The sequence below is a fragment of the Nuphar pumila genome, chromosome 1, assembly GCF_984573655.1.
Source record: "Nuphar pumila chromosome 1, dmNupPumi1.hap1.1, whole genome shotgun sequence".
NCBI lineage: Eukaryota > Viridiplantae > Streptophyta > Magnoliopsida > Nymphaeales > Nymphaeaceae > Nuphar > Nuphar pumila.
The window spans coordinates 24,153,262-24,178,127 of record NC_143249.1 but is presented as its reverse complement, the minus strand read 5'-3'; the positions used below and the strand labels follow the sequence as shown (position 1 = coordinate 24,178,127).

The 24,866-nt window shown below is 38.3% G+C and overlaps 1 protein-coding gene across 1 annotated transcript; it reads left to right on the top strand.

The window, feature by feature from the left end:
- On the top strand, positions 1 to 23,801 carry LOC149848373 (protein TIC 40, chloroplastic-like). The gene is made up of 14 exons (XM_089993772.1): positions 1 to 329; positions 3,591 to 3,702; positions 3,824 to 3,881; positions 3,983 to 4,000; positions 4,279 to 4,558; positions 12,880 to 12,974; positions 13,070 to 13,130; positions 13,405 to 13,483; positions 15,006 to 15,046; positions 15,154 to 15,199; positions 17,702 to 17,796; positions 22,361 to 22,464; positions 22,543 to 22,590; positions 23,316 to 23,801. The coding sequence occupies exons 1-14, from the start codon at positions 104 to 106 to the stop codon at positions 23,373 to 23,375; spliced, it is 1,323 nt and encodes a 440-aa protein (XP_089849898.1). The 5' UTR covers positions 1 to 103; the 3' UTR covers positions 23,376 to 23,801.
- The last annotated feature ends 1,065 nt before the right edge of the window (positions 23,802 to 24,866 follow it).

The following is a 24,866-nucleotide window of genomic DNA, read 5'->3' as shown; positions in this document are numbered from 1 at the left end:
TCTTCCCCTCCTCTCTGCGTACTCACGCAGAAGCACAATCTCTCTCTCTCTCTCTCTCTGTCTCTCTCTCTCTTTGTGCTTCTGTCGATTGTTCTTAGTATAAATGGAAGTTTTTTCCCTATCTTACTCAAATCTCCCTCTCATCTCTTCCCTAAACCCTAAAAACGGGGTTTTCCGATCCCCATATTCGCCCTTCCTTCCCTGGCGGCCCTACTCTCTTTCCATCATCGGAAAGAGAGGGAGGAATTCAGCTCACAGCTCGATTCTCGCTTCCGAGGTTGGTGCGGGAAGCGGGAATCGCAGTTCCTCTCGGAATTCCTGTGAAAATGGTGAGTTGCCATTTTTTACTGTTCTTCTGTTGATTTTCCTCGTTTCCCTACGTTGGGTTGCTGCTTTTCTTTTAGATTGTTTTACTGTAAATTCGCGGAGAATTTCTGGGAAGTTCGATTATGATCAGTGTTTGATTCCTTGATATGAGCGATTGCTACTCTATTAGTTCTTTCGTTGTCTCTAACGTCCGATTTCATGTTTTTTATTTTTTTGGGCGGTCTCTATCTGCTTGTTCAGAAGTAGGCTTCTTTTAGGTAATTCATATTTCTCATCAGTTTGAGAAATATATGTGGTTCGTTGTTGTTGTTATTATTAATACTACTACTAGTGCTGCTCCTACTACAAGTTGATTACAAGTAATGTTTTTGGGATGGTAAAAATTTGACCCTTGTAGGAACATTGTCTCCTTGGAATGAAGTTACGGGAAGCTTCTAGAAACCTCGGAAGCTTGCTTTGGAAGCGTAGAATACATTTGTTTCATGCTTTGTAAAGTTTATGAGGAGCTCACTTGCAAACATTCCAAAGAATGAAAAGCCTGTTCTTTTGAGCTTGAAACCAAACATCGTGGATACTGGAAATGTATTTTCCATTTTGGAAGGATTTTATTTTTTTTGCAAAATTATGTTTTTGTTATAAAACCTACAAATATTAGACATATTTTGGAGCAAAAGGCTTAGAAGATGCAACTAAGTCTAAACACATATTTTATCTACTTTTTTAATGTTGCTTCTGACTTGCATCTAAGTTGCTCATGTTGTCACTTCTGTCTTGCTTCCCTTTGTTCTTCCTAAACACTTCATGCTTCATCAATAAGGCATCACTTGCTTCTGGCTTCACATTTCGTACATCACTTTTGGGACCCACTTCTTCGGTAACTAGGGGTTGTACATGCAACATTCAAATTTTCTTTGTTGTTTAGAATGATTCACGCACACAACCCTTGAAATTGAAGAGATCAACATAGCAGTAGGATATCACATCTTTTGTCCATGTTTGGGTTGTCTGATCCATAGCCACAATTATCATTCAAGTCAGGATTTTTTTCCCAAAAAGTGTTTTTTAAGGAAAATCTTCGATGCTTTAAAATTTTCAAAATATATAAAAAATTAAAAAGGATAAGGATAATATATTTTAACAGTATTTTTTATGAAAATACAAAAGAAACAATTAAATTTTTTTTTTAAGATTGAAATAAACAAACAACAACAACAACTATGCCTTCATCCCAAAACAATTGGGGTCAGCGATATGAACCAAAAAAGAGAATCATTTTGGGTCTTCCACATGAATCCTTCTCCTCTAATCATTTCTATCCAATGTCATGTCCTCGGTGAGGTTCGAAGCTTTCATATCCTTTCCTATCATCTCCATCCAAGTCTTCTTAGGCCTACCCCGACCTCTTTTAACTAATATATTTTTTTCATTTCTGCATCCTTCTAACTGGAGCATCATTAGGCCTTCGCCGAATATGTCCAAACCACCATAAACGATTCTCTCTCATCTTATTTTCAATGGATGCAACACCTACCTTCTTACGTATCTCCTCGTTCCGAATCTTATCTTTTATTGTATTTCCACACATCCATCTAAGCATATGCATCTCAGCTACACTCATTTTTTGAATATGATGTCTCTTGGCAGCTCAACATTCTGTACCATGTAGTAAAGCGGGCCTAATTGTCGTCCTATAAAACTTTCCCTTCAACCGCAATGACATTCTATGATCGCACAACACTCCAGTTGGACTTTTTCATTTCATCCACCTAACCTTTATCCTATGGTTTACATCTCCATCAATTTCTCCATACTTTTGAATGATAGATCCCAAATATTTGAAACAATCATCCACCGGTATTTCTTGCTCACCAAGCTTCACTACACTCTCATCACTACTTTGTTGCTTACTAAACCGGCATTCCATATATTTTGTCTTACTCTTATTCAACTTAAAACCTCTTGCTTCCAATGTCTGTCTCCATAATTCTAACTTAGCATTAACCCCAGCTCTAGACTCATGAATCAAAACAATATCATCAGCAAACAACATACACTACGGCACATTTTCTTGAATTGATCTCGTAAGCTCATCCATCACTATAGCAAATAGGAAAGGGCTTAATGCATATCCTTGATGTAACCCAACCGTTATAGGAAAATTGGTTGTCACCCCTCCACAAATGCGGACATTGGTTACTACTCCTTCGTACATATCTTTAATTATACTAATGTACTTGAGAGAAACACCTTTCTTCATCATAAATAGGAAAAATGTTTATTTTTATATATCATGATGCTATCGCGATATATATCCTTTAATATTGGCTGACCTGTTTTTCTTGTAAATATCAAGATATTTTCAAACGATCAGTATTTTTTGTGTTTGTGGTCTGACCAACTACTTGTACGCAAGGAAAGATGAGAATACAGGGTGATGTGGACCAACTGGGGTCCGGAAGAGGTGTGCATAAAATTCTTTTCCCCAAAGAGTAGACTACTTAGGGAGAGGCTGGATCAGTGTTACCATCGATCAAGTGGAAGATGACATATGATAGGGGGTCTATTTGCTTCATAATTAAGCTTTATTGAAACATTAGCTTGGGAAATGGTCAAAACGGGTGTGGTTATCAGTTGGAGGTTGATAGGTGAGAGGCTGGATCAGTGTTACCACCAATCACGTGGAAGATGACATATGATGAGGTCTATTTGCTTCATAATTAAGCTTTATTGAAACATTAGCTTGGGAAATGGTCAAAAGTGGTGTGGTTATCAGTTGGAGGTTGATAGGCGCTGAAAGATCCTGATAGGCTAAGATATGATCATTATTTAATATATTGTAGATGGGCATCAGGTGGCTGTTCTTTGAGGTAAAAAAAAAACTTGCATTCCAAAAGCTTCCTTAGTTGTAGTTTTAGAAATGTTTGAGCTTAATGTTTTATTGGTGGAGCCCTTTTTTTATTCTCTTGTATTTTTTATTCTTTTTGACTTTGAGAAGATGCGATGGGATTGTGGTGCACTCAGAGTTTATAAAATGAACCTTCTCGGAGGGTTAAGATGTGTCTCTGGTCCATTTTCCGTCAATGACCCTAATACTTCTATAATCCTTTAGTGTGCCATATCTGAAACTATCTTCTTGGTCACAAGGCACTCAACATCACTTTCTTAAGTGTAATTGCATAATTTCCTCTTGTTCTTGATGTGCTTCCCTGCATTGAACTGTATATCTAATGCTTGTTGAATTATCGTGAATGTTGTAATGCTAGATAATCACAGGTTGGAGTTTTTTGGTAGCATTTCATCTTCTAATAGTGGTAAAGAGACAACTTCTGTTGGTGTTAACCCACAGTATCCGACACCACCTCCACCATCCCAGATGTATGTATGGTGTTTCCTTTCGGTGGTGATTAATTCAAATTCTAGTTCTTTTATTTGTGTTCTGTAACATTGCCCGATTATGTCATTCACAATTTAGATTTTTCTAATATTGTATTGCTAGAGGATCACCTCTCTTTTGGGTTGGAGTTGGTGTAGCACTGTCAGCATTATTCTCTTGGGTGAGGAAATAGTAAAAAATTATGTTTACTTAATCATAGTTATTATAGTTTGTCTTTTTTTAACCATGTCTCTCTGATTTAGAAACGACTACTTTTTGCAGGCAGCGACAAAATTAAAGGTGTGTCTCTTTTCCATTTAACCATCTAATTTTAGTCAAGTGTTTGTAGAATTTATTTGTCTACTATAGTTCAGCTCTCTATTGTTTTGGTTATAGTTGTAGTTGCTGATCTGTTTAAGGATATTCATATCCTTTTGTCAAGAATATAGACAGGCTATGCCTGTTTCTCTTTACCTGGCGTAGGACGCAAATGAGGGTATTCTTTATCTGTGTGCACATAACGGACACTTCTGTGTTCTCTTTTTAATTTTCTGTCACCAATAAATTTTTTTCTTCAGAACTATGCAATGCAGCAAGCTTTCAAGACCATGATGGGCCAAATGGCATCACAAAACAGCCCATTCAACAATGCTGCTTTCTCTTCAGCGCCACCATTTCCTTTCCCAACAGCAACAACTCCATCCGCTTCACCCCCCTCACCTGCTTCTGTCCTGTCACCTACCTATGTTACAGCAGAACCTGCAGCAACTGTAGATGTCACAGCAACGAATGTGGAAGCACCACCTGCTGAAGAGGTTAAAGCTCAGACAGATGCAAGGAAGGAACCCAAAAGATATGGTATGCCTTTAAACTATTGTTAGGAACAATTGATATTTTTTTTACATGCACTAATTCAAGCTTTATTTGGTCCCATTATCTAATTTATAATACGTCAAATCATGGAGATGAATTTATTGTCTAACTTGGTTTCATTTTTTCCACCTTTACCATGCACTGTTCAGAATTTGAATGCTAATGAGGAGGTATTGCTGGTACTAATTTTATCAAGGTCTGGTTCCAGTAAATTTTTCTTGTATCTGATTTTCATGCATGTTTAAAAGCTAACATTAAGCATCCAGGAGGCTTATAGCTTGCATTTGGTTGTTTGGGCCAAAAACAACACAGTTAGTTTGGTTAGGTCATAAAACATTTCTTGTGTTTGGTTCTCACAATTATCTAGTCTCATGGTCAACTTTTCTCAGTCATAGCTGCCTACTCCAAATGAAGAAGGTAATATCCACAACAAGTTGTCCTAGAAAACATTGAATGGCTGGAAAAACATCTATATGCTGGTAAAAAGTCTGGAGGGGAAAAAATGCAAATGCTAGGGGAAGCATTTGTTATTTGTTTCTTTAGTGATTGGAGATATGATGTGATCTTTGGCCTGTGTCCTCTTGGGCTCAGACTGACTTCGAGAATAGTTACTGCCTTGCTGATTTCTGCTGACCCCCCTGTATCAATTTTCATTTAGAGTACTGTTTTACATTATGTGCTCATGTTGGGCATATCCATGATGGATATGGCATGTTGAAATTTGTTGAACTGCTGCTTATGGGGGTATCCAGCCTTTCTTTTTTTAAATGTTTTCATGTTTTTGAGTTTAATGGGCCTATCATTTAGATTTAAAAATTTGAACACAAAGGTTTAATGTGTTGTCACAGACTCACAAGTTTTGTCCTCAGGATATTCGTGGCAAAGGGATATCTCAGGGTATTTTAAAATTTTGATTTTCTAGGAGTTGTATCTGGAAAAACTGGGCAATTTGAAAAAAAAAATTAAAAAATGCTTCATCAAACTATTCTTTATTTCATATTTATATTATTTTAAAAAAATAGATACTATTAATATGACATTGTAGGAGGTTGGTTAGAAATATGGACCATTCTACTCATTAAATATAGTAATTTATATTTTTGTTTTTGTGAGTCCCATTTCGATAGTAGGTGTGTGGCTGCTTGGATAAAAAGAAAAACTTCTTTGGGATATTCAAAAAGTTCACTTTTCAAATTGATGGTGGTGGGTCTTATGAATAAAAGAAAGGCCCTGGACTAGACTCTTGGAGACAAAATATAACATCAATGACAAACCCTGGAACTGGAATATTTTGAATGCTCAAAAGCATGGATCACCTATTTTGAAGGCTATAGGTATTTCTGGTCTTTATTGCTTTGCTGGACATAAAACTGGGAAGTGGCTGCTGCTTGCTGTTTTGGAGAGATAGATGGCTGGGTGAACAGATGTTAGGGGATAGATTTCCTAAATTTACAGCCTTGCTATTAATAAGAACATAAAGGTGAATAGATGCTAACGGTCTGGAGAAGGTTGGTTTATGCTTTATACAGTTGACAAGGTATTCTTCAGAAGGTGTTTCAAGGATAATGAATTTGAGGATTGGATGTGCTTGATCAACAAGTTGTCTGTGTGCGTACTCAATCAAGAGAACAACTGAGTTGGATGGAGATGTGAGAGGGTTGGGGCCTTTTCTGTTAGCTCATTTCATCGTGCATTCTTTCTGCCTGGGGTGGAGTTTTTTCTGTGTTGAACCATATGGAGTTTTCACCCTCCCCTGTAGCTAAGATACTTGCTTGGCTCACTTCATTGGAAAAAATTACGTGAAAGACAATCTGCAGAAGAAAGATCCCAATTAGCCAACATTTGCTTAATAGGTAAAGCTGATGGCAAGACAACCATGCATCACCTTCAGTCCTGCCCTTATTTTCACTCTCTCTTTCAGCTGGCCTATCCAGGTATTTCATTTTCCTCTCACTTTCCTCCTGTATTCATGTGTTACTGTGGGGACCAATTCCATTGAGAACCTCAAGGGGATGGAAGTTCATATGGAAATGGTGGCTATAATCTGCGTGGTGGTTCACGTGGTGGAAAGGAAAGATGGGATCTTTCAAGAACTTCAAAACCTGGTTGCAGTAATTGTATTCAGAAAGATGTCGTGATTTGTGTTGCCAAATGGCTAGGCACCAACTTATCTTGGGATGGGTCCAAATAGAATGGGATCTGTGATCCTCTGATATCTTCTTTGTAATTTGGTGACTATTATATGTTAGGCTTTGATCATTGGTTGATTGTTTTCATTCAAATTTTTTTATTCCTTAAAAAAAAATTGGTTGATTTTTTGAGACTTCTCTTATCCTTATAGTGGCATCCATCTATTGTATTCAGTTGTTTTTGAAAAAGTGTATATTGTTTCGGGTTCGGGTCTGGATCCTATACCAGACCCGAGTTCATTGTAAAACTTAAACTTAAATGTTTTTCTTCTGGGTTGGGTTCGGATATTATATTAGACCCGACCCGACCCATGTTCACTTAAAGGTTTTTATACAATGCATTAGGTCACGATTTCTGATATACAGAAATCGTGACAGCCGCAGGGCTCTTTTGGTTTTCCCTTCTCGTCTTTCTCTCTCTCTCCCTCTCTTTCTCTGTTTTCTCTCTTAATGCAGGTGCAGATGAAATTCTAACATGGTATCAGAGCATAGATCCTTCTAGAGGTGACCACGATCAAAAAAATTTGAGGTTTTCTCCTTCTCACTCTCTTTCTGTCCTTCTTTCCCTTTTGCCTCTTTTCTTTCCCCCTTTCTGAACCTCCCTGTGTACTCACACCTCACGTGAGTTACATTTTTGCGAACCTGTGATTCACGGGCCCCTATCCACGTGAATCCAGATCGTAGATTGACTACGCTTCACGTGAACTGGTTCACGTGAAGGATCGGTCTTCTCCCAGATCGTGAGTTAACGTCTCTTCACGTGAATTCGTGAACTGATTCACGTAAAATGTTAATTTTTCTCATTAATCGTTTGATTTTCCTTTCATTCTGTCTTTTCCAAAATATCTCTGCATATTCGAATGTTATTGTGCTTCCCTTTGATTCCCTGTGCTCTGTTGCATCTTATCATTCCTGATTTCCCTTTGCTGAAACAGTCAAAGGAGGAGTTTCTTAACGTGTGATTCTTTTTACGTTTTTTTTTTGTGCCCAGAAAGGACCAAAGTTTCTTCATATTCTCATTTTAAGAGACTACGATTCTCTGACAGCAAAAAAAAAAAAAGAGTATTGGGAGAAGGTTGATTTTTTGTCTATTGATTCTGATTCTCTATGGATCCCTACCATCCTCAATCAAATCTTTCCTCAAGTTTTCTCAACCAACTTGTTTCTGAGAAGTTGAATACCTCAAATTTCTTGATCTGGAAGAGGCAGATTATTCATTTCATAAGGAGTCAAGGCCTCTTAGGTCACTTGGATGGAACCACTTCAGTTCCACCAGAATTTAGCCCGAGAGAAGAAAAAGATGACAAAGGAGTGAGTTCAATCGTGTATGTCAAAAATGCTGAATTCCTCAATTTGGAAAGAAAAGACCAATCAGTTGTTGCATACATCACATCCACCCTGTCTCAAGAGATCCTACTTGCCATTCCTGACAATTGTACAGCTCTACAACTCTGGGAACGACTGGTTCAGACGTATTCGCAGGTTTCTCAAGCAAGAGTAATTTTTTTAAAGAGAGAATTTCAGTTGTTAAGGAAAGATTCCATGACCATCATGGAATATTTGAACAAGATGAAGACCATTACAGATCAACTTGCAGTTATAGGGTGTGCCGTTAGTGACAGTGACATGGTGCAACAAACCCTGAGTGGATTGGGATCTGACTACAACATGATAGTCACTTCACTATTGTGTCTCCCTGTTCTTCCTACCTTTGATGAGCTACGAGCCAAATTGATCCAATATGAAATGACTCTGAAGGGATTCTCTGAAGAAACTCATAATCATTCAAATTCTCAAGAAGTTTTTACTACAGGAGTGACCTATGGAAGAGGACGAGGACGAGGAGGACAAAGGCGAAGTGGACACGGAGGGCGTGGTTTGCTTCCCACTCCAAACATGTTTACTCATGCGCAGGGAACAAGATTCATTCCTACTTGCTTCCTTTGTAACAAAAAGGGGCATATCAAGGCGAACTGTTGGCATAATCCAGAGAATAAAGGAAAGAGTCCACAGACAAAAATCAAGAGAAGGTTCACAAATACCAGAGACAGTGGAGAGATTAAAGATTTGCTGATATCTGCCTTGTCAGAGTTAAAGTTGAAGCAGAATGATGAAGGCACTTGGTTTGTCGATTCCGGGGCAGCGACTCATGTGACAGACGATGCAGGTAAAATTTCTAATCCTATTCCTTATTTTGGAAAAAGTAAGATTGTCACTGGAGATGGATCCCACCATCCTGTTTCCCATGTTGGAAAGACTGTTATCCCCATGTCACATTCCACTCTTACTCTTTCTGACGTTCTTCATGCTCCTGACATTAAGAAAAATATTGTCTCCGTCTCTAAACTTATTGATGATAATAATGCTTCAGTTGAATTCACTCCCTTCTCTGTGCAGGTCAAGGACCTACGCACGAGGGAAACATTCGCTGAAGGAAAGAGACGAGGCAACATGTATGTCTTTGAAGAAGCTCCATGTCGTGATGTTCGCCCTTCTCACCTAGTTTCGAAGTCTTCATCAGAGTCATGTTCCTCCTCTTCTGCTAGTGTTTTTAGTATCTCTGAATGCAATAAGCCATCCTTATGGCATAGTAGGTTAGGACATTGTGGGAGTCATTTTATTGAGAAACTTGTTTCTAATAATCTCATTCCAAAAGAAAGTCTTAAAGGGGATGAGAGTAGTCATAAATGTTCCAGTTGCCTTTTATTCAAGAGTCATGTATTGCCTTTCAATTCAATTAATAAGAGAGCTTCAAAACCTTTTGAGATCATTTGTTCTGATGTGTGGGGACCAGCCCCAATTGTCTCTGGGTCTGGAAGCAGATATTATCTAATCTTTGTTGATAGCTATTCTCGATACACTTGGATATATTTCATAAAAAATAAGTCAGAAGTCTTCTCCTTGTTTCAAAATTTCTTTTCCTTGGTCAAAAACCAATTTTCTGAGTCCATTCAGTTTTTCCAATGTGATGGAGGTGGGGAATTTTCATCCCATGACTTTATTTCTTTTCTTCGAGATAACGGAATAGGAAGAAGGGTGTCCTGCCCTCACACTCCTCAACAAAATGGGATTGCTGAACGAAAACATAGACATATCGTTGAAAGTGCCATGAGTATGCTTCATGACAGCAATCTTCCCATCAACCTATGGACAGAAGCCTTTCATTCTGCCGTGTATGTGATAAATAGATTGCCAATGGTCATTCTGGAAAACAAGTCTCCTTATCACTGTCTCTTTGAAACTCATCCTAGTTATCATGATCTACGTGTTTTTTGATGTGTTTGCTATGTGCATGTTGATCGGTCCCTGAGAAACAAGTTTCAAGACAAGGCCCAAAAGTGTAGGTTTGTGGGATACGCAGATGACTACAGAGGATATAGGTGCTATGATCCCACCAACAAACGCATCAGAATATCAAGAAATGTTGTCTTTGATGAGCAAAATTTTGATGACAAAGCTGATGCAACCAATATACCAACTGAAGTTTACTATCCTTGGTTGAGTTCAGAACTTTTTGCTAGCACCAGCGAAGCATGTTCACCAGATTGCGTGCAGCAAGAAGAAGAGATGTCTGAAAACACTGAGACGTCGGGGTCACAGATTTTAGAAAAAATACCTGGTAGATACAAAGGCATTGTCTATTCCAGACAGAGACCGATGACATCAAGCCATTCAGATCATGCTTCAGTCAACAATCTGACCCCTTCTCACACTCCTGAGATCAGAAAATCAAGCCGCATACGACATCCCATTGACAGGTGGGTCAGCTATAACAACTTCTCCTTGGATCTTCAGCTGTTTTTAACTGCTCTCAATAAAGAAGATGAACCCACTATGTACTACCAGGCAACCAATTCTATCAAGTGGGTAGAAGCTATGAATGATGAAATGCAAGCTTTGCATGAATGTGGAACTTGGGAAGTCGTTCCCAGACCGCCTGACAAAAATGTTGTTGGATGTAAATGGGTCTACAAGATAAAGTACAAGCCAGATGGAACTATTGAGCGATACAAGGCAAGACTCGTAGCAAAAGGATTCACTCAAGAAGCAGGGCAAGACTATGATGAGACTTTTAGTCCGGTTGTAAGAATGGGAACAATTCGAATTATTATTTCTCTGGCTGTTGAACATGGGTGGAAGTTGAGTCAGCTTGATGTAAAGAATGCCTTCTTGCATGGGGATTTGAAGGAGGAAGTGTATATGGAGCAACCCCCTGGATATCAAGAACAAAATTGTAAAACCCATGTGTGCAGGTTAAAGAGAGCTATCTATGGTTTGAAACAAGCATCTCGCTCTTGGTTTGATAGCTTCTCACTAGAGATTCAGAAACATGGATTTTCACGTTCCATGCTGGACCACTCATTGTTCTTTTTTAGAAGCCAGACTGTGACCACTCTGTTATTAATTTATGTTGATGATATTGTTATCACAGGAAACTCTGTGGTTCACATCCAAGAAGTGAAAAACTTACTAGGTCAGAGGTTCAAAATGAAAGATCTTGGAACTCTACGCTATTTTCTTGGTGTAGAAGTTGATAATCAAACTCATGGCTTGACACTCACACAGCACAAGTACACTGTAGATGTTCTCCGCAAGGCAGGTATGAAAGACTGCAAACCTCTGGGAACTCCGAGTGTACTGCATCAAAAACTTAGTGCTCATGATGGAGATTTGTGTGATGATCCCACTAGGTATTGAAGCATAATAGGAATGTTACAGTATCTGACCTTCACTAGACCAGATATTGTTTATTCAGTTAATCAAGTATCTCAATTTATGCATGCACCACGTACTGGACATATGGAAGCTGTCAAGAGGATCCTTAGATATCTGAAAGGGACTATTGGGGATGGATTGACATACTCACCACAGTCATATGAAAAAGATGAGCATAGACTGACTGTATATTGTGATGCAGACTGGGCTGGGGATCCTGATGAACGAAGATCTACATCAGGATATTGTGCCTTCATTGGAAGAAATTTAGTCTCTTGGAGCAGTAGAAAACAAAAAGCTATCGCTAGATCAAGTACTGAGGCTGAATACAGATCTATGGCTGCTGCCACTGCCGAAGTCACATGGATCAGACATCTACTGACTGAAGTAGGAGAAAAGATCTCCCACACTACCTTGCTATGTGACAACCAAAGTGCTATTAACATGTCATTCAATCCAGTACATCACAGTCGTGCTAAACACATTGAGATTGATCAACACTTTGTGAGACAGAAAGTTGAAGAAAAAGAGATTGAGCATGAGTTCGTCAATACTGAACAACAAGTTGCGGATCTGTTTACGAAAGGATTAACAAAGGATCGTTTTTGGACGCTCAAAGGCAAGTTGTGTATGGTTTACAACCATGCTCAACTTGAGGGGGGGGGTGAAAAAGTGTATATTGTTTCGGGTTCGGGTCTGGATCCTATACCAGACCCGAGTTCATTGTAAAACTTAAACTTAAATGTTTTTCTTCTGGGTTGGGTTCGGATATTATATTAGACCCGACCCGACCCTACCCATGTTCACTTAAAGGTTTTTATACAATGCATTAGGTCACGATTTCTGATATACAGAAATCGTGACAGCCGCAGGGCTCTTTTGGTTTTCCCTTCTCGTCTTTCTCTCTCTCTCCCTCTCTTTCTCTGCTTTCTCTCTTAATGCAGGTGCAGATGAAATTCTAACAGTTTTGAAGTATGATTTAACTTTGTTTCTTACACTTCATAAACTTTTTGTTCTGATTGTGATTACTGCAATATGCTTTCAAGTTTTGAGTTGTCAACATCAGTTACTGTTATTTCCTTTTCAATTTTACTGCCAGACAAGGTTTCGTACTTTTCAAGTGAACTTGAACAAGTGGCCTCTTTGACCCTTTTCTGTAAGCATTCATTTTGTGAATGTTTCCCTGTTATTATCTCCATTAAGGGTATCACCAAACTGTTCTATGCGATAGCATTCTTAGTTTCAGGCTTGAATCTCATGCAATAAGACATATTTGGTCCTTTTATGTATGAATGGGATCTGAGTGCTAGTTTATGCTTATGTTTGATCTTATTCAGAATGTTGTTGAGGAAATTTCTAAGAACTCTTCATGTGGAATTTCTGAGTACTCTTTATGTGCAGAGTTTGTAGATGTCTCTCCTGAAGAATTGATACAGAAACAGCCTCCCCAATCAAGTGATGATAAGTCCGCAAAGGAGATTCATTATGCTGAACCAGTGAGTTTAGTATTTTAGCTTTTTTACTGACTGTGGGGCTTTCATGTCAAAGAGATTATTTGCTCATTAGAAAACTGTGCAATTATTTTTTGAAGGTTCCTTCAAATGGCTCTCTCCCACGGCAAGGTGCGGTAGAAGATCGTTCGCATGCCACACGTAAGGAATTGTGCTTTCTGTGACTGAGTTGTCTTTTATGAATAAGCAGTCTTCTCCTGAGTGAGAAATAAAGCTTATCTGGAACTTCTTTCAAACATTTTGCAATCTTAGTTGTAGTCAAAATGTGAATAATCTGTGACGTGCACATTCATGAACATGCTCATGTCCACTGGTGTCTGCAATAACTGTTCCATTTCTTTTTCGTGACCCCCTTTCCATCTTCTATTGGATTATTGTTATCTTATACATTTGGTTTTGCATTTTCATCAAACAGGAAAATCAGGCTCTCGCATGTCAGTGGAGGCTTTGGAAAAAATGATGGAAGATCCAACAGTGCAAAATATGGTTTATCCGTAAGACAAATTTGCCATCTTATGTTCTCTTGCTTCTTTCATTTTTTTTTCTTTTTCCAAATATGAGACTGAATAGTGTTGCAGCTTCTAGGTCTCATTCATTTGGATGGTCTTGCATAGATGTGTTTCATTGGATGACATGATGCTAACCAGCGGCTTGCACATGTGAACTACTGAAGCTGCCAAATTACCAACTAGTACTAAATGAGTTCTTCTCAAGATGAATGTTCTCAGAGAGCATAGTTAAATATTTCATGCTAAAATGCGAATAACAAATCACTGCAGATGAGTTTGAACTTATACTCAACAATTTATATTCAATCAAATGAAAAAATTTCATTCTCCTTTCCTGTAATTCTTTAGTTGTGGCTTGTTCCTCTTCAGGTCTTTAACAGCATAATAGTTGCAACTATATTTAGACTAAAATTAAGTTCATCTGAAATTGTTCCAATTGAAATAGTATTTTTTTCACAATATTAACCAGCTTGAATTTTTCTAGGGAGGTGAAAATTGGTGTTGGTTCCTATTTAGGCTTATTGGGAATTTGGATGAACATGAGAAAGCTTCAAAATGGTTCCTCTTCTATGGCTCTAAAATTCCAATCTTTCCATTGTGTATGCATGTCTGGTAGGACCGGAGTCGTTGGAGGCAATTCTTCTTATCACAGGAATAGGTGGTCCTGAGGGTTACTATTTTAATGGGGATGCATGTCCTGTCCTTTACTGTCCATGGACAGGACAGGATACACAGTCCAGTGCCCTCAATTTTTTTTTCTCGTGTGTCCGGTGCTGTCCCATCTTCCCTGCTCTTTGGGGGGGGGGACAGCAGCAGACACTGTTTTCCCGTCCACAGGATACACCAGAAACGTGTCCCACGTTTGCGTGGGTATACAGATGTGCACTGGGCATCCCACCGACACACACCATCCTAACAGAAGGACGATTGTACTAACGGTGGAAAACATAGGGACATTTTTTGACAAAATGCATAAGGTAGGGACATTTTTGGAAAATGCCGATAAGGCAGGCACTAATTTGCAAAAAACTCTAAGAAAAACCCATCTGGTAAGTGCTCATGTACTCGCTAAAATATTCAAATTATTTCAACGTCTCTCTCTCTCTGGCCTCATGGTTTGTTAGAGAGTGGAATGGAGGTTCGATCAGGTGATATGACACAACCCGACTTACCGACAAACTGACCAGCATCCTCTACCCATCGCCCCATGATGGTGTCCTCTTTACAGTTTACTCTCTATCCCTCTCTTACACACATTCAGAGGTAACTTTTGCACTTACCCTGTTCATCTATCTATTGTTTAGATTGGAATTATCACATAATGTTTTGTTTTAGGAAAATAAATTCTTTGTTCTACCAATTGACATTTCTTTGAGTCTGTTAATATGTTTCTGTTGGGCAAGGTGGTGCATATCTTGCATGTAGGTTCTATACTGCTTTGTAGGTGTTGCCATGTCTATTAATACTTTTACTGAAATACATTGTGGGCACATTTTTTTTTTTGCAGTTATTTACCTGAGGAGATGAGGAATCCTGCTACCTTCAAATGTAAGTCTTTTGTTTATTTGAACTAGATTTGTTGAGTATTTTTTCATGGATCATGCAGAGGTGATTTAGAGTGCATAATATGTATTGTAATTGTAATTACAATACAGGGATGCTGCAAAATCCGCAATACCGCCAGCAGTTGGAAGATATGCTGTAAGAACCATATTACTCGGATTTGTCGTTGTGATGCTTTGCTCCTAGATCTGATCATTCACTATGTAATTTAATTTGGGTGCATGTGCTGATTGTTAGTTCATTCTTGTCTTTCTTGTTAGTCCTTAAATTCTTGAAGCTAATGTGAAGCAAAGTTGCATTAATTATGGATGCATATATCTTTTGTTTGACTGACATGATGATGACATAATGTCTGTTTATCATGTAAGATCGGTTTTTAGTTTCTTAGAATTTTAAATATTTGTGAGGAATCTGCAAAGTATAGTTACAAGTTTTATCTTCATTATTTACCTGGTTTCGCTGTCATTCTGTAGAAGCATGGGATTAGATTCTGTTTTGTCCAATCTATGATAGAAACAAATTGAGGAATCATGTAGATAATTAACTTCAATATTCAAATGACTGGCAGTGCATGATTGGTTCCTGTAGCTAAATCGTCACTGCTGATTTGAACTCCTTGTGTTGAAAATCCATATCAAGAATGAGGCAGCCTGGTGAATAAATAGGGTGAGCAAGGGTGACCCCATTGAAGGCTTGACAGTGATGGTCAAGGATCGACAAGGGCATATAATGTGGTCTTGAACTCGAGGAAAGGTCCTTCCATACAGAAACGGCAACATGAATCTTCATCACTAGTGTGCTAGATTCAACCTTGACTTGATTTTCAAGGTTGATAGTATATTATTTCAAGTTAATAGAATTAAGTGGACTGATCAACTTGGTTATAAATGGTATTATTTGCTCCGTTGATGATTCAAGACTAGTGGACTTGATCAACTTGGGTTCAAAAGATGCTAGTAGATAGTCCTACCTACAGTCTAAGACTCTAAATAATACTTGGAAGTACGATTTGGCAGTTATATAAGTGCTTTAGTATCTCGGCATATTTAAGTAGATTTTCTTCAATAGTCTATGTGCATGATGCATGTTATTCCTGTACCTTCTGGTGAGTCCATTCAAAGGAAAAAGAATCAAGTATGATGTAAAATTTGGATATAAGCAGATAAATTTTCAGATAGTTGTGCAACATTCTGTTGTGTAATATTTGTTAATGAAGCAATATCCATGGGTTGTATAAACTGTGGATCAATCTCAGTCATATCCAGTTGATGCTGCACTAAGAATTCCTCAGAAGAAATTTAGAGCTAACTAGTGGGATCTGGATTCTTTATAATTCCTAACAGGTTCATTAGAAATTATTCTTTTCTGTAAAGTGCTGAGGTGCTCTATTCCAGATTTGATATACTGGGCTACCAAGGTGGGTGGGGCCCTATGTGTGTGTGTGTGTGTGTGCCCTGGGGAGAGTCAAGATTTTCAAAAATTAACAAAGGATAATAGAATAATTTTAGTTTATAAAATTAGGACATTTTTTTTACTTGAGTAAGAACAGATTTTCAAAAGTGCCACCACCTTTGGGTAGTGTGGCCAAACCTATTTTATTTTCAAAATGAAGGTATCACAATAATATCATGATCTTATCATTATATTAAGTGGTCTTTTTTAATGTATTTTTATATATTTTGAAATCTTTCTTTACTTTAGACCTTACATTTTTGCAAAATAAAATAATTGCTAAAACCTATTCTCTTATTAGTATTTATTTGAAGTCCTATGATACCTCAAGAATTTGCCATGCCTAGATATGAGGCACATGCCTGCGGCCACCAAAACACACGCACCACAGACAGAGTCAAAATTTTCTTTTTTATTATTTGGGCCAGAGTCAAGATCCGATTGAACCTAATTAAGTTTGTCTCCAATTTGATTAGGTCTGATCCACTGGAGTAGACGGAGAGAGAAGAATGGTTGTCCTATATCAAATAGACATGCTTATTTGCCCTTGTATCCATTGGATTCAGACAAACTCACAAGACATTGTACAAGTCAGTGTGGAGACAGTTGTACTTGCAAATTTTGTGCTTGATTTTATAATTTTGAACAATATGGAGTAGTGTTTCTACTCTTGGTTTAAAGTTGGCATTGTTCATGAATTTTTTTTCTCTTTTAATAGGCAAGCTGGGGAGTAGCCGAGTAGCTCCTGGTGGGGTTTGAATCCAAGGCCCCTACCTTAAGATAATGCCTCTGGTGCAACTAATCTGAGTCTTGACTGACTTGTAAAGTTGCAAGCACTTAGCCAAAGCCTTAAAAGGATCTAAAACGTTCAGACCAAGTGTGGGTCCTGACTCCTGAGCCAGTCCTTGACTTCATGATCCCCACTTGTTGGATTCAGAATCTGCAGTGAGGATTTGTTCAATTGCGATAAAAATGGTTGTTTGAATTTTGCAAAAATATGTGAACCATGAAATCTTTAGTACAAAGGTTTGAAATAGGTCTCTGTATTCAAATATGGCTACCTCTGCTGTATTTTCCTTATTTTTCCTTTTTAGTTTGTTTTGTAGCCAGATGCTTTATTGAGCATTTTTCCATGTAATGTTTGTTACCTGACCTGAGTCCTGACCATTATTTCAATCCTTTTTTCAGGAATAACATGGGGGGAAGCGGTGAATGGGATAACCGATTGATGGATTCACTGAAGAGCTTTGATCTTAGTAGCCCTGAAGTCAAGCAACAATTTGGTGAGTTAATGCCAGCTACAGTTTGGATGTGATTCCATTAATCCTGGATAAAGGTAAAACAAAATGGAGAACTGAAAAAATAGGTTACACAACTTGTTGCATGGAAGCAGCTCTGCTAGGACCTAGTAGAATATGTAGTAACCCCAGCCCTAGTGTAATACCGATGAGTCTACTTCCTTGAACCAAATAAATGTAAATAGCAACCATTTGCACAGATGGACTATGAATCTTATAAAGTGCATGAATTTATGAGAAAGATGATGCATCATGGACCATATAGATTTTAGGGACGGTTCAGATTTGGAGGCCACAACCTCAAACAACCAAAATTTCAAACCATTACTCCTGCAGCAAGAAGAGGAATAAATTAGAAACTGCTGCATCTCTTTACCAAACTGCCTGATTTTGGCTAAAAAAAATTCTAGAATCTTCCTCTAACTGCTATATATAGACCGAACTTTCATTAGGCACCTTATTTCCCAATTGTTCATAGAAAGGGTGGCATCACAAGGTGGTAGAAATGGACCTTGAATCTCAATCTCAGAGCTATACCAAAGCTCTAATGCCATATTAACATATTTTTTACTATATTTATAATGTTTTAGGATGAAAATTGAAGGATTGGATGGTGAGAAAGAAAGAAATAGCAGAAGAATTAGGGCTTAGGATCATGCCTTTCTCATTCCATTCAAAACTAATGTGTCATACATCTAAGAAACTTTTCTGGACAGAAATGTTCCTGTAAAAAAGCAAAAATTCTCCGTATACCAAATTAATGACAAGTACAATTAATATGCTCTCTCTAACCCACAAATCCCATGAAGAAGTCCCGAGTCTAAAGTTTCATAGATAAATCCAGCAGTCTAATCCAAAGAGGCATGGGTATCATAACTTCCAACTTCTGCTCCATTCCAGACCATCATTTATTTACTATGAACATACGACCAGTGATCTTCCGTGCCCCTCTTCTCATGACAAAATGCATCTCCTCCTCTGGGTTCAGTCTGATCAAGAACATGCCATATTGCAGAGCAGAAATTCTCACATTTGGAATATTTGGCCTTAGTCATGTGAGCCTCTTGTAGATTAAACTAAACTCCAATCAGTTATATTCTTCTCCTCCAGCAAAACCTGTGATCATGGTCTGCTCCATTGCATTCATCTCATTGTATTGATTTTGTGGAATGAGCAGTTATCTGCGGTTATCCAATGTTATCTTCTCAAGGGCCTGATTTTCTGCACATTTCGTTGGGGCGTTCCCTACTGAGCGACGCGCTGTACTCTATAGGCCCGGAGGCAGTGATAAATGGGCAAGGGTTGCTAGGTCGTCACTCGGAAGCGACGCGTCACACCGGCGCCTGGGTGTGGTGTCAAATAGGCAAGGGTTCCCTCACTTTGTTGGACGGGTGGGGGTAAAGAAGTTAGTCCAAGACCATAAAATTAGGTTAGCTACTTGGAACATAGGATCTTTAACTGGTAAGTTGGTAGAGTTAGTATATGTTATGTGTAGGAGAAAGATTGATATTTTATGTCTACAAGAAACCAAATGGGTAGGTGAGAAAGCAAAAGTGATAAAACCTTGGGGATATAAGATTTGGTATACAGGAATAAATAGGAATAAGAATAGGAATGGAGTAGGGATTGTTATGAGTCGTGAGTTTATAGATAATGTAGTTGAGGTCCGTAGGAAGGGTGATAGGATTTTACTTATTAAATTAGTATTAGGTTCAAATATTATTAATATTATTAGTGTTTATGCACTTCAAGTAGGTTTAGATGATTCCATTAAACGTCAATTTTGGGAAGATTTAGATGGAGTAGTACAAGGGATATTTTATGGAGAAAGGCTTTTCATCGGCGGTGACCTTAATGGGCATGTAGGCATTAGTAGGGATGGATTTGAGAGTATCCATGGAGGCTATGGTATAGGAGAAAGAAACGAAAGTGGAGAAAGGATTTTAGATTTTGGTTTGTCCTATGATATGATCTTAGCAAACACTTGGTTTAGGAAGAGGGAGTCTCACCTAGTAACATTTAAAAGTGGGGTTAATACGAGTCATATAGATTTTTTCCTACTTAGAAAGAGAGATAGGGGTTGTTGCATCGATTGTAAGGTTATACCGGGAGAAAGTGTAGTTACACAACATATAGTCTTAATTTTAGATCTTAGAATTAGACAATGCCGCAAAAGGGATAGACATAGGATAGATCCTAGAATTAAGTGGTGGGCACTGAAAGGAGCTAAACAAGGAATATTTGTAGAGCAAGTAGTTAAGGAAGTTGATTGGTGTCTCGAGGAGGATTCAGAATCAATGTGGAATAAGATAGCGGGTGGCATGAGAAAGGTGGCTAAGGAGGTATTGGGTGAGTCTAAAGGCGGGGCACCTCTAGGTAAGGATACATCGTGGTGGAACGAGGATGTCAAATTAGCTATTAAGGTTAAAAGAGAGTGTTATAGAAATCTAAGTAAGAGTCGTGATAATGAGAATTTGGAGAAGTATATGATAGCAAAGAAGGAAGCTAAAAAAGTAGTTCGAAACGCGAGGGATAAGGTATATAAGGAGGTTTATGACAAGTTGGATACCAAAGAGGGCGAGAAGAAAGGTGTTTCTCTCAAGTACCTTAGTATAATTAAGGATATGTATGAAGGAGTAGTAACCAATGTCCGCACTTGTGGAGGGGTGACAACCAATTTCCTATAACGGTTGGGTTACATCAAGGATTTACTTTAAGCCCTTTCCTATTTGCTATAGTGATGGATGAACTTACGAGATCAATTCAAGAAAATGTGCCGTGGTGTATGTTGTTTGCTGATGATATTGTTTTGATTGATGAGTCTAGAGCTGGGGTTAATGCTAAGTTAGAATTATGGAGACAGACATTGGAAGCAAGAGGTTTTAAGTTGAGTAAGAGTAAGACAGAATACATGGAATGTCGGTTTAGTAAGCAACGAAGTAGTGATGGGAGTGTAGTGAAGCTTGGTGAGCAAGAAATACCTGTGGATGATTGTTTCAAATATTTGGGATCTATCATTCAAAAGTATGGAGAAATTGATGGAGATGTAAATCATAGGATAAAGGTTGGGTGGATGAAATGGAAAAGTGCAACTGGAGTGTTGTGCGATCGTAGAATGCCATTGCGGTTGAAGGAAAAGTTTTATAGGACGACTATTAGGCCCGCTTTACTATATAGTACGGAATGTTGGGCTGCCAAGAGACATCATATTCAAAAAATGAGTGTAGCTGAGATGCGTATGCTGAGATGGATGTGTGGAAATACAATAAAAGATAAGATTCGGAACGAGGAGATACGTAAGAAGGTAGGCGTTGCACCCATTGAAAATAAGATGAGAGAGAATCATTTACGATGGTTTGGACATATTCGGCGAAGGCCTAATGATGCTCCAGTTAGAAGAATGGAGAAATGAGAAAATATATTAGTTAAAAGAGGTCGGGATAGGCCTAGGAAGACATGGATGGAGGTGATAGGAAAGGATATGAATGCTTTGAACCTCACTGAGGACATGGCATTGGATAGAAATGATTGGAGGAGAAGGATTCATGTGGAAGACCCAGAATGATTTTCTTTTTTGGTTCATATCGCCGACCCCAATTGTTTTGGGATGAAGGCGTAGTTGTTGTTGTTTGTTGTTGTTGTTGTTGTTGTTGTTGTATTCCTAGAGCCACCCCCTACAATGTCGGACCACATTATCATCGATGACCAAGAACTCCCTATGCCTTCTCAATCTCTACTACATTCAGTTCTACCTTGAAGGCTATCCCAAATCCCTGGGAATACCATTAGCTATCAACTCAGCACTACTCTCTCCCATAGTTATCATGCATTTGTGTATTGTATACTTCCAATTGGATTTGCCTGTGTAGTGTTTGTGCATGGAATGCATTCTTACTGTACCTGAAGTCTTCTGCATCACCACATGACAAGTGTCTGAACTACTTAGCTATTATCTTCCTACTTTTATACTGCAATTGCATCCCATGAGATGTGCATGTGTTCGACAGGGTGCCATTGGGCTAGCTGAAACCCAATAAGGCCTGGCTTGTCAGTTTTTTGGGGAAATCCGAACCCAACAAGGCTGGACTTTTAGGGTTTGGAGCCACTAGGCATAAAGCTTGGCCATTGATCTGCCTATTTAAACTACTGAGCAGGGTAATTGGGGCCAGATAGGGCCAAAACCCAGCCTGAATCTGAGGTGATTTATAATTTTTAGTTCTCTAAATATCAGCCTGGTAATTGACCTGGTCTGGACGAGCTTTGATTATTATTTAGCTGGGTTTAGGCCTAAATACTGATCCCTGGCATGTCCACCATGCTGGCCTAGGGGCCTGTTGGGCTGCCAAACCTGGTGCCTGCCTCTTGCTGTCATTAGAAACCCTTGCCAATGACAAGCTTTCTGCTGGAACGTTGGATTGTGATTTGGTTGATTAATGCATGGTTGTTATGTATTGTTGATGCATATAGAATTGCATAGATTACATGTGAGGTATTGATGCACACTATTGATTCCTAACATGATTTCCCTGCTTGGCTGTTGTATTTTCAGATCAAATTGGGCTTACACCAGAAGAGGTGATCTCAAAGATAATGGCAAATCCTGAAGTTGCTATGGCATTTCAAAATCCAAAAGTGCAAGCTGCAATAATGGATGTATGTTATAACTGTCTCATTGCCAGTGAATCCATTATCATGTCCTTTAATTCATCCTAAAATGCAACTCTTTTGCAGTGCTCGCAGAATCCCTTGAGTATTGCAAAATACCAAAATGATAAGGAGGTAACTTCTTGCTGTCTTTATCCTATGCATCTAAAAAAAAATCATGATCAATACAATATCCCAGTCCATTCACCACGCTTCAATGAGAATTGGATACCTGTCCAAAATATCTACTCTTGTTATATTTACCGAGATACTGTGACACTTGGGTTAGGATGGATGCCCTGAAAACAGATACATTTTATACTGTTTGCAGTGCTCATTGGAAATTCAGGTTGTTCCTGGAATCTCATGGGTTGACATCCGCCTCCTAATTGGTGGAGAAAAGGAATTTCAACTCTTTGATGGTAGATCGTAAAGAGTTACTATGTAATTTTTAGGCAGTCTGCAGAAGTTTTGTCAGTCCTTTTGCCATTTGCATAACTGTGTGCGTTTGGTTTACGTGACTGGGTGAGAATCAGTGATGAGTGATGAAAGGTGGGCAATGTGCATGTTATTCAGAGCAAACAAGAGGCATTGGTGAGGACAGTTTCACTGTTGCAAGCATATGGAAGAGCTTTGCTCGTTTCTATGAAACCTATGGTAGTAATCCTTGCAATGGGATGATTTATTTGGTCATTCTTCTAGTTTTGCAAATTTGTGTGCATATACAAAATACTTGCGCACTTTATCTTGAAATTAACCTTAAAAAAAAGAAGTCAACATTTGATTGTGTGTGTGCATGTATGACCTTTTGTAATCTCGAGTCCCTTACAAAGTCTCCTTTTTGTTTTCTCCTTTTGCAGGTGATGGATGTATTTAACAAAATATCTGAACTATTTCCTGGGATTAGTGGTCCATTGTAGCTCTTCCGCACTACAGGAGAAACCGTTCTTCACAAAATGTGAATATCGTTTATCCAGTTTTTCCTAGCTCAAGCACCCACGAGGATCCATCTGCAACTATGGTGTATTTTGAGCCGAAGCGCCTTGTTCACAACACCATCTGAGCCCATCTTGTTGTGCCCTTAATAACTTGCATCTTTGAGAAGCTTTTCTTCCGGTCTTACATGTTGACACAGTTCGGAGTTATGCTGGAAGCTTGTTTTAATTTTGTTTCCTTTTTTTTCAATGAAATCTATTATGCATAAGAAACTTGCTGTCTCATATATTCAGCATGAAATCTATTATGCATATATGTCCACAAGCTGGGTCAAAAGATATAAACCAACATGTTGGAGTTGCCATAAGTCAAGGTTCTAGTGGAATATGAGAAATAAAAAGATTTTGCAACATCTATGCGTAAAATTGGGGTGCCCACCTTTCTTTTTTCTTTTTTCTGTTCTGTAGTTATGCTATTATTTTCTCTGGTTCAACGGCCTTTTGTAGATTACTCTGGGGATTTGATTGCAAGGTTTCTGTAGCAAATTTACTCTAGATTTTGTCTTTGATATTGCTAGATGTGCTCACATTGCTACTGAAAAAGTTATGAACAGAGAGAGATCTGTGGAACCCTTTTTTTAGAGGAAAATGCTGGGGGATAAGTCCCCCACCTGTAAGATCTTTAGATCCTTTCTTTTTGGTTTGAATGGGATAAGGTGATCCAGATAAACCCCCAAATATCGAGTCTTTATTATAAGGTGGTCAGCTGTAAAAATTCCGGGATAAGGTCATTACTTTATTTTTTGGCCTGCAGACCTGCTGAATTAAAAAAAATCTTTATTGAATTAACAATAGTAAAGACATTGACGATAAAAGAATTTGTGGTAAGACACCCTTATTTAGATTTGCTTTTGACACAATCTAACCTCATAATTGTGTTCAACATGAACAAATTAGTAGGAATTGATCCTTGAATCATGTTTCTCCAACTAAAAATCATATTTTAGAGTCAAGAAAAATTAATGCACATGAAGCCAACAATTTTCATTGCGGGAAAACCCTAATATAAGTTTTAATTCAGTGATCCAACTGGAAATAGGTTCCCTAGAATATGAGAACTGAAAATATGTGAACTTTAGTTTCAACCAAGATTTTCATGAGCTTTTTTTATTTCTGACCATATAGATGTGATCTTCCTACTTGGTTTTATAACAGTCCGCTCTTGAATCATCCTATTACATGTAAGCATTTGAAAATCAACTGTCCAACATTTTCATAGATATTCAAGCATCTAAAAGTCATGTTCCTTCATTGAAAAGGTTTGAACTAACAGATGATTATAGTAAATGGACCATGCCAAATGCATCCTCAAGGTTGAATTTGCCAAAAAGGAGTCTAAAATGCCTAGTTGAAGTTTGTATATATAGAGAAATTGCTTCATTAGCAAACACACACTAACTATATTTATTTTGGCAG